Source organism: Spermophilus citellus (assembly GCF_964194105.1).
Source record: "Spermophilus citellus genome assembly, chromosome: 9".
NCBI classification, from domain to species: domain Eukaryota; kingdom Metazoa; phylum Chordata; class Mammalia; order Rodentia; family Sciuridae; genus Spermophilus; species Spermophilus citellus.
This window is the reverse complement of record NC_138191.1, coordinates 99,444,584-99,460,194: the sequence shown is the minus strand read 5'-3', so window position 1 is coordinate 99,460,194 and position 15,611 is coordinate 99,444,584. Positions and strand designations below refer to the sequence as shown.

General features: G+C 38.4%; 1 protein-coding gene across 1 annotated transcript in view; it reads left to right on the top strand.

Moving 5' to 3' along the window:
- The first annotated feature begins 2,898 nt into the window (after nucleotides 1-2,898).
- Nucleotides 2,899-15,611, top strand: part of RNF11 (ring finger protein 11) — a 28,099-nt gene continuing 15,386 nt past the window's right edge. The window contains exon 1 of the mRNA XM_081306447.1: nucleotides 2,899-3,523. Coding sequence (XP_081162573.1) covers nucleotides 3,401-3,523 — 123 coding nt within the window. The 5' untranslated portion in view covers nucleotides 2,899-3,400. The remainder of the gene's footprint in view (nucleotides 3,524-15,611) is intronic.

Genomic DNA, 15,611 nt, shown 5'->3' with positions numbered 1-15,611 from the left:
CGCCGAAAACTAAAAAATAAATATTAAAAAAAATCCTCTCTCTCTTAAAAAAAAAAAAAACTGTGTTAGAATTATAGCTGGTATTTTGTCCATCCCTTAGGAAATAATGCTGGGGCTAGGGGACATAACTCAGTGGCAGAGCAGTTGCCTAACATGTACAAGGCCCTAAATTTAATCCTTAACGCCACAGGGAGGGGGAAAGGGAGAGTCTCTTCCTAAGGAAATAATGATGAATAACCACCCACCTTTTCTAAAATATAATTCCATACCTCCTCTTCATTGTATGCTTTATGTCCTAGATGTTATTATAAAATCATACTTTCTGTGGCTGCTTAAAAAAACAATTTGCAGTCAGGTGCAGTGGTGCACGCCTTCAATCCCAGCATCTCAGGAGTTTGAAGTCGGAGGATTGCATGTTTGAGGCCAGCCTCATCAACTTAGACCCTGTCTCAAAGTAAAAAATAAAAAAGGGCTGGGGATGTAGCTCAGTGATAAAGCACTCCTGGATTAAAGTTGTAGTACCAAACAAAGAGTAACAAAAAAAAAATTTACAACTGACTTGAATTTCTGTGGAATGAGAGGGAAACTCTCATTATTATCAATATTGTCACCTAAATTAGGTGGTAGTGCTGGGTTCAGGAACATGCAACAGTTGTTCTCTCACCACACGGAGATCTAAAGCTGTACCTACGTGAGGTAGTAATATGGTGTATATGTATATGTGTATGGAGGGGGAGGCGAGTGAGAGAGGACAAAGAGAGATAGAGAGCAAGCGCAAAATTAAGAAAAAAAGTAGGACACAAACAAAACCTAAAAAGCAACCACAACAAAAAAACCCTGTATCTATAAATTCTAGCATTGTGTAAACATTACATTAAATTTGTTATTTATGAAATGTCATTAGACATGAAAATAATTTGTAAGTTAAATTTTCCTCACTTTGCAAAAATTCAGGAGTACCACTGATTTCTGGAAGATTTAGCTAAGCACAAATTACATGACTTCCTGGAAACTCAACAATTTAGAAATCAAAATTATTACAATCTTTAAAAGTTTTTTACACTAGCCAGGCATGGTGGCACACACCAGTAATCCTAGTAACTCAAGAGGCTGAAGCAGGAGAACAACAAATTCAAGATCAGCCCGGGCAATTTAGCAAGACCCTGTTTCAAAACAAAAAGCAAAAAGGGTTGGGTAATGTAGCCCAGTGATAGCATGCCCCTGAGTTTAATCCAAAGTACAGCCCCTCCCACAAAAAAAACAAAAAAGAAAGAAAAAGAAAAGAAATACTACTACAAAATGTTATATTTCACATGGAATTTGAATGTATTTTAAGAATGTGATTTTGTAGAATTAGGGACTCCAAAGTAAGGGTGCTAAGGCCCATATTGTTTAAAACAATATTAACTCTAGGAATTTTTCTGATCCTTAGCCAACTGAACCAATCATTCTCTTCTCAGTTCTCTAAAGACTGTAGGGGTTGGGGAGAGGCTCAGAAGGGTTCCTCTGTTTACTTGTCTTCCTAGTGGATTCTAGGCTCCACCAAGAACAAGCCAGGCTGGATAATCATCAGTTTTATTAGTGCCTCATATAGGGACACATACACATACAAATAAGAATATAAAAAAAGGATTCAAAATCCATTTCTTGTCTTCTTTTTTTTTTCTTTGTCTTCAGATTGAATGAATATTAGGAGTACTCTCATCTTTCTTGTTTTCTTTGCATATGCTGTTTGAGCTATTTGTTCATTCAACCAAGAAGTGAGCCTGCTTTACCTTAGGCAATGTGCCAGGCCTTGTACAGAGGAGGGACAGATGATTCAGCTTGATCAGTCTGTGAAAAAGAAAAGTTCAAGGTCTGAGAGCACAGAAGAGGTGATTAATCTAGGCTGGAGGGTCAGGAAAGGCTTCCCAAGGAAAATGAAATTGAATACAGGAGGGACAGGTGGGAATAATGATTAGCCTGATGAGAGGTAGAAGGCCAGGACTGAGAAGTGGATTTCTGTCAGAGAAACAATATGGGCAAAGGCCCCAACCAAAGGGAACAGTTCTTGAGATAACTAGAAGCACTTTGAATGGCCTAGAGTTTAGAATTCGTGAAGGTGTGGACAATCTTGCTAATGAAATTTGAGAGGCAGTCAGGTTTGTAAACCATTTAAAGATTGTTTTAAGAACAGAATTGGGAAGCTACTGCAAGTTTTGAACAGGGCCAGTATGTGGCCAGATCTACAGTTAAACACATAACTGTCAGGCTGGGGGTGTGGCTCAGTGATAGAGCGCTTGTCTCACATGCATGAGGCACTGGGTTCGATCCTCAGCACCACATAAATAAATAAAGTATTAAAAAAACATAACTGTCAACTGTGGAGATTACAAAAGTAGATTGGATGATGACAATGATGAATGCACAGAGATTAATGGAGCAGAAGTGTGGTTAAGACATTATGGTAATTTGGGACTATGGTGGTGGGAACGGAAAGAAATGGGATAATTTGAGATATACAACAGGAAAATCTCTGGGTGTGAGATAGGAGGGTAGGAAAGAAATGATTGGAGAGATAGGGAGAGTTCACTAAAGAGGTTGGGCTTTATTCTGAAAGGATAAAGGGAAGGCTATTTAGCATTTTAATAGTGGTACTGATCCATTCAGATATGGGGTTATAAATACACTATCTGGCAGAGGGTGGTGAGAAGACCATCAGAACGGTGCAGAGGTAAGAGGGGAGGTTTGGAGCAGTGGATGTAAGCGTGGGAGACCGCTGAGAGATTTCAGAGTCAGGTACCCGCATCCAGCCGGCTCCAGACGCCCAGCAGCTGCAAAAGGGGGGAGGGGCCAGCCGCGCCTCCAGAGCCGCCCTGTTTCGGGCTTTGGGCGCCCGGGGCGGAGCCAGTGCACGCACGACGGGGTGACGCAGGTCCCCAGCCGGCCTCGTTCTGGCTGCCGCCGCCGCCGCCGCGCTGAGGCGGAGTAGGATGAGGCCCGCGGCTGCGGCTTCGGCGTCGGCGGGGGCAGCAGCAGCTGAGGCAGCAGCTGAGGCAGCCGTGACGGCCGCGCCCCCACCTCCTGACCTGGATTAGGCCCAGCAGCTCCGTGGCCGCTGCCGCCCCGCGGGGGGGCGGGGTGGGGAAGTTCTACGTCTCCCCGCCCCCCCCCCCCAGAGCCGCCTCGAAGGAGGCAACCGCCGCGACCCCAGCGGGGCCCGCGGCCCAGCCTTGAGTCCCCACCCCCGGGGGCTGGCATGAGCTGCCCTTCGGCAGCGCCGGGGGGCGGGGGAGCCGCCGCCTGAACCCCAGTCTGCCGTCTACCCCACCTCGCCGAGAGAGGCTGACCGCAGAACGTGCGAACGACCCCGTCACTGCTTTCTTCCTCCCCCTCAGATCACACGCCCCAGCCCTGGAAGATGGGGAACTGCCTCAAATCCCCCACCTCGGATGACATCTCCCTGCTTCACGAGTCTCAGTCCGACCGGGCTAGCTTTGGCGAGGGGACGGAGCCGGATCAGGAGCCGCCGCCGCCATATCAGGTAGGGGAGGGTGTGTGTTGGGGGTGGGTGAGAGGAGAGGCTGCGCTGGCCGAGATGGAGGGGGCTTAGGGATGTCTGGCCTTGGCGAGGCCTAGCCTGGCGGGTGGTGACCCCGTTAAGGCTGGGTCTGAGGGTGTCTGCTTCCAGCCTCAGAATGGGGTGGTCCTTCACCTCCCCTCGGGCACCGTATGGGGCTGGTACTCCCTGTCCTTGAGTTCAGGGATCAGAGTATGTGATCATATCCCGTTGGCCAATGTCTGGTGCTTAGCATGTGGAGTTTGGGTGTGACATTGTTTTCCTGCCTTTATGACCGAATCGTATGATTTCCTCATCACAACCACCAACTGGATAGGTGGTCAACCGCCCACCCCACTCATTTATGTTTTCATATACGATTCTCCCCACCCCCACCCGTCTTTGTTAATTGGATCTGGTAGGTGTTCATTTCTCCCTCTGCTTGGGAGACAGATCTCCAAGTGGTGATTTTAGTCAGCAATATCAAGAGTTGTTTATGGGTATATTAATTTTAAGTCATCCTCTTGTTCCACCCCTGACACACCTTTTTAACGAGCCAGCTTATTAAGACTTGATTATCTTGAACTTTGAAAACCTTTCAGCCTGACTGGAAATGCCTCTGTTTTGTGGTTCTCCCTTTTTATCAGATTCTCCTGAACAGGTCTCATTGCTCTTGGTGTAAAAACCACTAACCCCAGATGTGTTGGAATTAATTAGAGCTAGAGTTCTTGAAAACTCAAAATAGATATGCAGATGTTGTAATCCCTGATAGATTAAAAGCCTTTCCTCTGCTTTTTCCATTTTAAATGATACTGAATAAAAAGTTTCCAGAAGGGCCTGAATAGTAGTCCTTATTTTTTCCTGAAGGGAGTTTAGTTTTCTAACTGGGCAGTCTCCTTTGTTGTTTCATGTGGTGACATCATTTGTGTTTTCTTTTGCCATTCCTGTGTAACCCAGTGTCTCAGCACACCAGAAAAACCAGATCACATATGCTGTTTTCTGAATAAAACCCTTGAGGGTTCTTTCATGTGTATCAGTCAGGTCCAGTGTTAATTGTAGTACATAGAACCCTCAATGGCTTCTCTCTTCATTCTGTATTACAAGCCTAGAAAGTACATCAGGGTTTTCACACATCTGCCTTTTCTACAGTTGCTCACTGCTTGGATCCCTTCCCCCAAGGTTGGCCAGGTGAACATCTAATCAGCTTTAAGGACTCAGCTTTTATATCTGAAGTCCTGACATTACTCTCCCTCCCACTTTGAATTCCCGGATGTGTCTCCCACTGAACCCTCTACACTTACATAAGCAGTACCTATAACACTTTAATGTTCTTTTTCTTTAGTTTGATATGTGTCTCATCCTTGAGGTGTTCCCCTTGTTCCCAGTTTAAGCTGTATGAGTCTAGGAACCCTGTATTTCCAGGTGCCCTTTATATTATAGTAGGTACTTGGTAACTGGGATAAATGAAGAATAGAAGCCCTGTTCTCAATGGCTAATCTCAGTGTTTTCATGAATTTTCTGGCACATTAAAACACCTAAATGTTGAATGAATTAGCTTGCATTCAATATTATACTTACTGTACTTATATACACCTAGGATTTGAAGTTGTCACAGCGGTAATCTCTGTAATTCCAAGCAGTGTCTGGATGTCTTTCCAAATGTCTTTGCATGAAAGCAAGTGAACTTTTTAAATTTCATCATCCCTTCCATATATATATATACATATATATATATACATATATATATATATATACTTTACAGCAAATGTACCTAAGTTTCATAAATAAAATTTTTTAGAATTATGAATTTTCATTATAAAATTTATGCTCCCTAGCAATTTAGTATCTTTAACTTGTTGCTCTTTCTCTTATCCTTTTGATTGCTATATTAAGGATAACTTTAGAGAACCACATTTGCGTTTGCCAGAAGCACTAGATGATGAAGGATTTTTTGTGATCATGAGCATTTTTTGGTATGTGTTATTTTTGACAGTGGGAAATTTTTGTGGTTGTCCTTTCCTGAAGTGAATGACCTAGATAACTGATGTAAAGTTTTGTATTAATTGTGAATTTTGTATTAATTATGAAAATAGTTATATTAAGAGCAGGAGCATAAAAGGAAACATTTTTTAGGAAGAATATTGTCCCCCTGAAAGAAATAAGATTTTAGGAACATTTATTTTAGTTAATTTGAGTAGCACCAATCCAAGGTGATTTGTAATATTTCCAGTTAACAAAAGTAACTTTTTTTTCAAGAATTAGTAAATAATTAACAGAACTACAGTAACATTGGCTTATTTATTTTCTTTCATGGTACTAAGGATTGAACCCAGGGCTTCACAGGTACTAGGCAAGCACTCTACCACTGACCCCTTGTTTCTTTAAAAAAAAAAACAGACTCAGCTGCATAGGACTTCGAACAGGGAATAGCTGATTATAAGTAGAGGAACATGTCCGTCCCCCCTCCACCCCCCCACCCCCCGTGGTGAGTTATAGTCAAGATAACTTTGTGTTTATGTTGTACAATGTACATATTTACCAAGAACTTGATAAAGGAAAATTCCAGATATTTCTTATTAGCAGGATATGACAGTTTTGTAAGTTTTTTTTTTTTTAATTTTAAAAAATTTTTGCTTAAAAATGAGCCCTGGGCAAGGGTGTATTTGCTCAAGTTTCAATCAACAGCACCTGTCAAAAGAAAGAAAAGAGTAATTCCTTTGCCATTAACAATCAACATTTATAGGAAGTATGTATTTCTTTGCCGTGTTCCTTTTAGTAGTCTCCTAGCTCTCACCCTTGCTTTCCTTATGTAATTTGTTCTAAGCACAGTAGCAAGAATGATAATGATCAAATCATGGCACTCAGTCTTTCATGGATCCCTGTTTAATGAAACAATTTCTTACAATGTCACATAAACCCTATACAATTTATTCCGCATCTCCACACATACTTATTATGACATCTATGCTTTCCCCCTTGCTGGCTTCCCTCGAGTCTCACTGGTCTCCTTGTTCTTATCTAGGACCTTTGCTCTGCTTTCTCCTATGCCTGGAGTGCTCCCTAGGTATCATCATGGTTGATTGACTTCCTCTCCTTCAAGGGTTTGTTCCTTTGATGTTTTTCGTTTCTTGTTCTTCTGGAAGAGGTGCTAGGATTGAATCAAGGGCCTTGTGCATGCTAGGCAAGTGCTCTACCTCTGAGCTCCATTGCCAGCCCTTTTTATTTTGAGACAGGGTCTTGATAAATTGCTCAGGCTGTCCTTGAACTTGCTATCTTACTGCCTCAGCCTTTTGACTTAGCGGGAGTTTTGAGTATTCTCCACCTTGAAAGGCTTGAATTTATCATTTTCAAGCACACACTTACTATGTTTATCCATCTTTCACTAAGAGGAAAGGAGATTTTTGGAAAGTTGATGTTTGCTAAGTAGTGCTTGACACATTAGGCACTCAATAATTTGGTTGAAGGAATATATGGATTCACCTTTAGTAGATTAAATGTATTATGAAGTGAATGCAAGTTGAATGTTTTAGAGGAAAACTGCAATTCCTAGTCACTCCTAAAAAGTCAAGTGCCAAGAACATTAAATATTGGACTTGATTTAAAATAATTTATTGATAAAATTTTTTTAAAAATTTGCATATCTATATTGCCTCTAGATGTTTTATGGTAAAGTAATTGAATACTTACCTTTGAAGTATGGGTGGGGGAGTGACTGAGGCATTTCTTGAACTGGAAGAATTAAAATTTGGCAACCCATTTTACCCAGCTTTTTTATTTCCGAATGTTTAGAAATAATACAAATGAAATCTGCCCATCTAAGGCAGTCTTGGAGTGGTAGTAAAGTCATGAAAGGCTGGGGAATGGAGGTTCATCAGAGAAGGGGATCAAGTAGGCAGCCTATAACAGCTAGAGGTATCGCTCTGTCACTTAAGTACCCTGTTATGTGCTGGTTTGACAGAGGCATTTTGCTAAGAGTTGTCATTGGACAACAAATCACTTTATAGTTTTTCTGAGTACATATAAATAATGACATCTTGATGTTTTATAAGAACTATATGTAGACTTTCCCTCAGTTAAGAAGATTTTGGGGCTGAGGATATAGCTCGGTTGTTAGAGTGCTTGCCTCACACGCACAAGGTCCTGGGTTCAATCCCCAGCACCAAAAGAAAAAAAAATTGACTTAAGTTTTGACTCTTATCTTTTTGTTAAAGATAAAGAGTCTCACTTAATTGCCCATGCTGGCCTTGTACTTGAAAATCCTACTGACTCAATGTACTGAGTAGCTGTTATTTCAGTTTTTATCACCATGCCTGGTAAATTCTCAACTTTATTAAGGTGCAAACTCAGTATAGAAATTGTACTTTGAATTTTGAAGTTGCTTTTTTTCCTGGGCTAGTAATACATGATTATGATTCTCTACTGTGATGCTAGGCAGTGGGTAGCAAGCTTAACCAATACTCTATAAGGTATACTGTGTTGCAAAGCTATAACATTCGGTAGGTTAGATATGTTACATGCATTTTCTACTTAAAATATTTTCAACTTTCATTGGGTTTATTGGGATTAGCCCCAATGTAAATTGAGGGGCATTTATAGTTTGTGATTTACCAGTCTTCTTTCTCTGCCTTACACTCCTCCCATTCCCCTGCTCAAACAATGGGCATTGAACTCCAGGGTGCTTTACTTACCACTGAGCTATATCTCCCAACCCCTCCACCCTTTTTTTGTTTTGAGACAGGGTCTCACTAAGTTTCTGAGCCGGCTTTGAACTTGTGATCTTCCAGAGCAGCTGGGATTATAGGCATGCACCACCACATCCAACCTTATTTTTTTTTTATCCTGAGACAGGGTCTTACTAAGTTGCCCATTCTAACCCTGAACTTGCTGTCTTCCTCCTTCAGTAGCTGGGATTGTAGGCATATGCCACCTCACCTGGCATACCCTGTACTTTTTGATGAATAACATTTGGAAGTTTAAAAGTCAAAAGGAAAATAAGCTATTAATAGAACAGTGAATACAAGAATATCTCTGGTTTTAGAGATAATGATAGACCTGGATTCAAATTGCTTGGCCACTTATAAGAAAAAGGAAAGAGTTTATCAAATTATGTCTTGATAAACTTCCTTCACAAGCAAGAAAATGTAATGCTTTGAATATATCAAAATGTCACTGAATAATGCTTTCTTCAAGGTACTTTTTTGTTAAATAGCTTTTTCTGTCATATAGAACTCATTGAATAGTAACCTCCCTCCTTGAAAATCTTGGGATATGTTATTTATTTTAAAAGTATTTGGAATTGTCTATATTAATGCCTTATTTTCTGATACCTAATTCAGATAATTGAAGGGTTTTTGTTTGTTAAATGTATCAGCATCGTGTTTACCTTTTTGTGGAAGTTACCTCCAAATTTATTTCATTGATCTTAATCTTATTAAACAAAGTGTTTAACTTTTAGAAAGTTCTCTTAAGGACTGGGGGTGTAGATTAGTGATACAAAGCTAAATATGCTTGAGTCCCTGGGTTCAAACCAGAAAAAACTGCCAGAAAAAAACTTTCCCTTGTGTGAAGTTTTATCCCTCCCTTCTACTTTCTCATTGAGGTATAGATCAACTCCAGCTTTGTTAATAAAGGCTTCCCTAGACATTTCATTCTTCTCACTCTTAATTTGTCAAGTACAATTTTGTTTTAACATTTCTCTTGACATTTACTATCTTGTTAATTAACTGTTGGTCTTAATGATATTTGTTTTTCCAGTTCAGTTTCCTCAAAAATAAGAATGATATATTGAATTTTTAAAATTTCTTGGTGGAATGGAAAGGCACTATACATATTGTAGACACCCGCAGAATATTTGATTAACTAGCTTAGAACTATGCCACAATTGAGAACTTTGTCAGTTCCTACAACAATAACTTAATTGACACTTCCTGATTCCATTTCATGACACTGGATAAATCTCAGATGATTGTTTCTTAATCCTTAATGATTCTTCCATGACTAACTACTGAAGATCTGTTCAGGCATTCAAGGTTATGATCTGATTCTGTACACCTTTCCAGTTCTTTGTAACCCTGTAACCTATTTACTCCAGTCAAACTTAACAATTTTCTATATATGCCTTCTGCTTTCCTGACTTTCACTTCTGTTCTTTCTGTTCAGTTTACTCAGTATGCTCTTCTTTAATATTTCCCAGTCTAACCACCTAATGTTCAAAAGTCCAGCTCAAATGTCATGAGTTCATGAATTCCAACCTGCAACATAAAATTCTTTTCTTTTTTGGTGGTAGTGGGACTCATACCCAGGGCCTTGGCTATACAAGGCAAGCATTGAAAAATTACTGATCTACACCCCAACCCCTTTTTTATCTTATCTATTTAGGTACTGGGAATTTTACCCAGGGTTCTTTTATTACTGAGCTACATCCCCACTGCTTTTTATTAATTTTGAGATAGGACCTGAGTAAACTGCTTAAACTGGAACTTGTGATCCTCCTGCCTCAGCCTCCTGAGTACAGGGCTTCTTAAGAAAGGCTCTTAATTTTTCTCAGTCTGAATTGTTTTACTTCTTTGTGTACCATTCTTCAGATAACTTTTCTCTTTTTGCTCCTGGGGATTGAACCCAGGGGTACATTACCACTAAGCTGCATCCCTAGTCCTTTTTATTTTTATTTTGAGACAAGGACTTGGTAAATTGCCTAGACTGGCCTTAAATTTACCATTCTTCTGCCTCAGCTTCCTGAGGTGTTGGGATTATAGGTGTGCCCCACTGTGCCTGGCTATATTTTGTTTGTTTGATTTGGTTTTATGTTATGTGAAGTTCAGTTTGCTTAGTTTTTTTATACAAGAGCAAAGTTATTTATTGTGACCATTATTTCAGGGTTTTTTTGTTGTTTGCCTGATTTCCCACTGGTCCTTTAATTAAAATTGCTTAATTGTCTTTAAGAATGTGGTAGAGCACTTGCCAAGTTAGTATGCATGAGACACTGGGTTCTATTATCAGCACAGCGAATAAATAATAAAATACAGGTCCATCAACAACTAATAAAAATATTTTTTAAAAAAGAATGTATGCGGGCTGGGGATGTGGCTCAAGTGGTAGCGCGCTCGCCTGGCATGCGTGCGGCCCGGGTTCGATCCTCAGCACCACATACCAACAAAGATGTTGTGTCCGCCGAGAACTAAAAAATAAATATTAAAAATTCTCTCTCTCTCTCACTCTCTCTCCTCTCTCACTCTCTTAAAAAAAAAAAAGAATGTATGCACCTTTAAGAGTACTGAGTGTCAACAGAATTTAATTCTAGAGCTAATTATAGGGTAACATGAGAAGATGGGGCAGTGAGTTACTTGGTACATAAGATCTGAGAACTTGATTTTCTTAACAATTTTTAGGTAATAATAGAAACCTAATTGATTTTAAATATTTATAATTTTTTAATATACAAGTTTTTAAGAAATGCTTAAAGCATGATGGAATTTTTAAAAATATATTTTAGCTGTAGATGGCCACAATATCTTTTTATTTTTATGTGGTGCTGAGGATGGAACCCAATGCCTCACACATGCAAGGCAAGCGCTCTACCACTGGGCTACAACCCCCAGCTCATGATGGGATTCTTTTTAAGGGCTTAATTTATTTTTTTAAGGGTGGGGGTAACTGGGGATTCAACGCAGGAGCAGTTTACCACTGAGCTACATCCTCAGCCTACTTTATTTTGAGACAGTTTTTCTAAATTGCTGAAGCTGGCCTCAGACTTGCAATCCTCCTGCCTCAGCCTCCCAAGTCACTAGGATTACAGGCGAGCCCTGCTTTGCCCAGCTCAGGGATAATATATTTCCATTCTGTATTATTGTTTATTAAAAATAGTCTATAAAATGGAGAGCTGTTAAGTGGGTATACAGTTTCAGTTCTAAAAGAAGAGAAACTCTGAAGATGGATAGTGGTAATGGTTGTATAATATCATAAATGTGTTTACTATCACTGAATTATATGCTAAGGTGGTAAATTCTATGTGCATTTTAAAACAAAAATTGGTAAAAATAGGCTTTAAAAAGTCTAAAGTCGACTCCTTATGAGTGACATTTAATATTGCTGAACAAATATTAATAAATAATGAATAAACAAGCAATAGGAAGATCAGAAGAATAAAGGAAGGAGAATAAGGGGAGGAAGGAGTGAAGGGAAAGGGGGAAAAATGGGGACTGTAATGGAATAAATAAAAATTTATGCATGCATGACTTTGTCAAAATGAAACCAACTACTGTGTATAATTATAATACTCTAATATTGGAAATATGAAAGATGTGAGGAAGAATTGATTTATAGATAAAGTGGTTTTTAAGGGCAGAAGGTTACATGAGATTGAAAAGTAAAATAAATTTTTTTAAAAGAAATCTTAAAGTAAGGGATAAATTTCTTTTGGTAAAACATTTTTTTAATAGTCAGTTTGTCTTTATGATATTATCTTTGAACTCTGACTTACTAGTAAGAGTTCTTTATTTTGACTAAGAATACTTCAAGTTAAATTGCCTATGAATGTATACATACCCTTTTAATAGTGAATCTGGGGTGTGCTCCCAGGGGCCAGATGAGTAATTATCTTATTTCTTAATCCAGAGAGCACATCAAAAGTAACTAAGAGATCTGAAAATATAGAAATGAAGAAAGCATTCCTTCAAATTTATGTCCAATTAAAATTTTGTGAATACTCATTAAAAATCCAGAAGTCCTAATACCTGTGTCTTCTGTGACACAGCAGGTATGTGTTATATATGTGTGTGCACACATGCTCATTTATATATTTTTTTATGTATGGGTTATTGAGCCCAGGAGCACTTTACCACTGAGCTACTTCCCCAAGCACTTTTTTAAAATTTATTTTTATTGAGTTAGGGTGTTCCTAAATTGCTAGGGCTTCACTAAATTGAGGCTGTCATTACCTCAGTTTCCTTAATCACTGGGATTCAGGCAGACACCACTGTGCCCCACTGTGTGTGTGTGTAAATAACTAAGAGGTTTTTTTTTTTTTACTATATAATCCAGTGAACAATTATGTACCTCTGGCATAGACTAATTTCAGCCCCCCACCATCTCACTCATGCCCCCTCCAACAATCAGTACCCTTTCTCCAAAGGTAAACATTATCCTAATTTATCACCAGACTTTCAGATTGAAAATAATTCTCTGCATTGTTTGTGAAATTCATGTTACATAATGGCAGTAACTCATGTTTTTTGCATTTTTGTGCAGTATTCATTTGTATAAAATGGGCCATATTTTATTCATTCATTTTACTAATGATGTATATTTGGTTTGCATTGTTTTTTGGCTCTATAAAGTTGTTGTGAACATTATACATAAGCACCTATTTTGGGTGTATATCCAGGAGCATAATTTTGGGTAAGTATATGTGTATATATTTAGTTTTCCCTTCAACATTTTATTAGAGAAATTATCAAAAATAAAAGTTGACAGAATTGTTGGAATATTCATGTTTCAACCATAAATTCTGCAGTTAACATTTTGCTGTATTTGCAAATGTATTTGTACATATCTGTACAATTCTCAATTCTCAATTTTTTTTGGTGCATTTCAAAAAGTTGCCAATTAGTTTTCCCAAGTTTACCACTCCATCAAATATGAGAGACTGACATCTGGTATTGTCAGTCTGTTGTCTTTAAAATTTTTTTCCCCAGCTTTATTGAGTTATATTTGACAAAATTATATTGTATACAACAATATTTCAATATCTATACATGTGAAATGATTGCTATAACCAAGCTAGTTAACAGATACACAACCTCAGTTTTTTTGTTGAACCTTAAGATTATCTAGTAGTAGTTTTCAGCTACACATAGTAGATTATACTAATCTCCAGAATGGGGCTGGGGATGTGGCTCAAGCGGTAGCACGCTTGCCTGGCATGCGTGCGGCCCAGGTTCGATCCTCAGCACCACATACAAAGATGTTGTGTCCGCTGAAAACTAAAAAATAAAATATTAAAAAATTCTCTCTCTCTCTCTCTTTTTAATAATAATAATCTCCAGAATTGTCTTTATTTTATTTTAGACATTATGATAGATGTGTTGATATGTTTCCTTGTGGTTTTCTTGCATTTCCCTAGTGAGTACTAGGATTGAGAACCTTTTCATATGCTTGACCTTTTGGATATCATCTTTTATATAGTCTTTTGCCCAGTTCTTAATTGCATTGTCTGTCCCAAATGAATCTGTAGGAGTTAAAAATACATTATATTTTTACTAATAGAATCAATAGTAAGTATTCTCCCTATAACATTGAGAAAAGAAAAGGGAATGAAAACCTGAGATTGTGTTAAGGGCTAGAATACAAAAAAAAATTTTTTTTTGCCTTCCTTGCAGATATGCTCAGCTCTTCAAATTATTTCACCCTTTTGGCTTTTTGTTATTTTTTAAAATATTTTATTTTTCAGTTGTTGGACACAAATAAAAATAAAAATAATAATAATAATAATAAATAAAAAATAATTTATTTTTATGTGGTGCCGAGGATTGAACCCAGGGCCTTGCTCATGCTAGGCAAGTGCTCTACTGCTGAGCCACAACCCCAGATCTGTTCTTGTTATTTTGGATTGAATCCAGGGCACTGAGCTACATCACTAGCTCTCCCCCAACCGGCTTTTTTTAAAATTTTGAGACAGGAGCTCTCAAGTTGCTGAGGCTGGCCTTGAACTTGCTATCCTCTTGCCTCAGCCTTCTGACTGAGTTGCTGGGATTATAGGCCTGTGCCACCATCCCATGCCCTTTTGCTATTTTTTAAAAATTAATTAAATAGTCCTGGTGTGGTGGCCCATTGCTATAATCCCAGCAACTCAGGAGGCTGAGACAGGAGAATCATAAGCTTGAGGCCAAACTCAGCAAGGCCCTAAGCAACTTAGTGAGATCCTGTCTCAAAAAAGGGCTGGGGATATAGCTCAGTGATAAAGCCCTTGGGCTCAATCCCCAATACCCCACCCCCATTAATTAATTAATGTATTTGTTTTTGACTGAGGTTTGAGTACTTCATCACTAAAATACATTTCAAGTCTCATGTTTGTGTGTGGGGTGTGTGTGTGTGTGTGTGTATTTTTTTACTGGAGATTGCCTTGTACATGCTAGATGAGTACTCTACCACTGAGCCACTTCCCTAGACCCTCTTTTTAATTTTTATTTTGAGACATGTTCTAAGTTGCCAAGGTCAGTCTCCAACTGATATTCCTGCCCCTCAGCCTCCCCACTCACTGGGAACACTAACATGTGCCACCACATCTGGCCCTTTTGCTGTTTTTAAATTATTCTGTGAGTGTTTAATACGTCAGACATTTGTTTTAGAATATTTTATAGTATAAAGTTTCTTATGAAATGCTGGATAAAAAGATGTGACGAATTTTAAGATCCATGATGACAAAAATTGGTTGTACAATCTTAAATAATTTTATCTAAACCATGGAAAATGTCCACAAAAGTGGCATTTCTAAATCTTGTCTTTTTTTCTTACTCTAAACTTACTGGCTGTCAGCACATCTATAATTCTATTGATTGGATTATAGCTTTTATCTTTTAAGTCAGTAGATCACCCCTCAAAATCATCTGTAATTCTATTGATTGGATTATAGCTTTTCTTTTTAAGTCAGTAGATCAGTCCTGATAAGAATTGGGTATCCCTTACTTACTGTTCTTTGGATTAGTTCATATTTCAGATGAATATTATTATTGTTGACTCTTACTGTTTACTTTGGGAGTTAGTATATCTCTAATTTTCATTGTATTGCCTTGGAATAAAGTACTTATAATGTATATAGTGTATGTTTATAATATCATGCAGTATATTTATAGCTGAGGCTTACAGAAGCTAAGCAACTTAATTTGCCTATGTTTGTCACATTTATTTTTTTTTAACAATGTTATTGAGGTATGCCATATAATTCACCAGTTTAGAGTGTATACTTCAGTGGGTTTTTGTATAGAGTTATGCAGCCATCACCAGTCAAGCTTAGAATGGCCTCAGAAAAAAACAATCCACTATCCATTGCCATCCCCATTTCTCCACCTCTACCCCA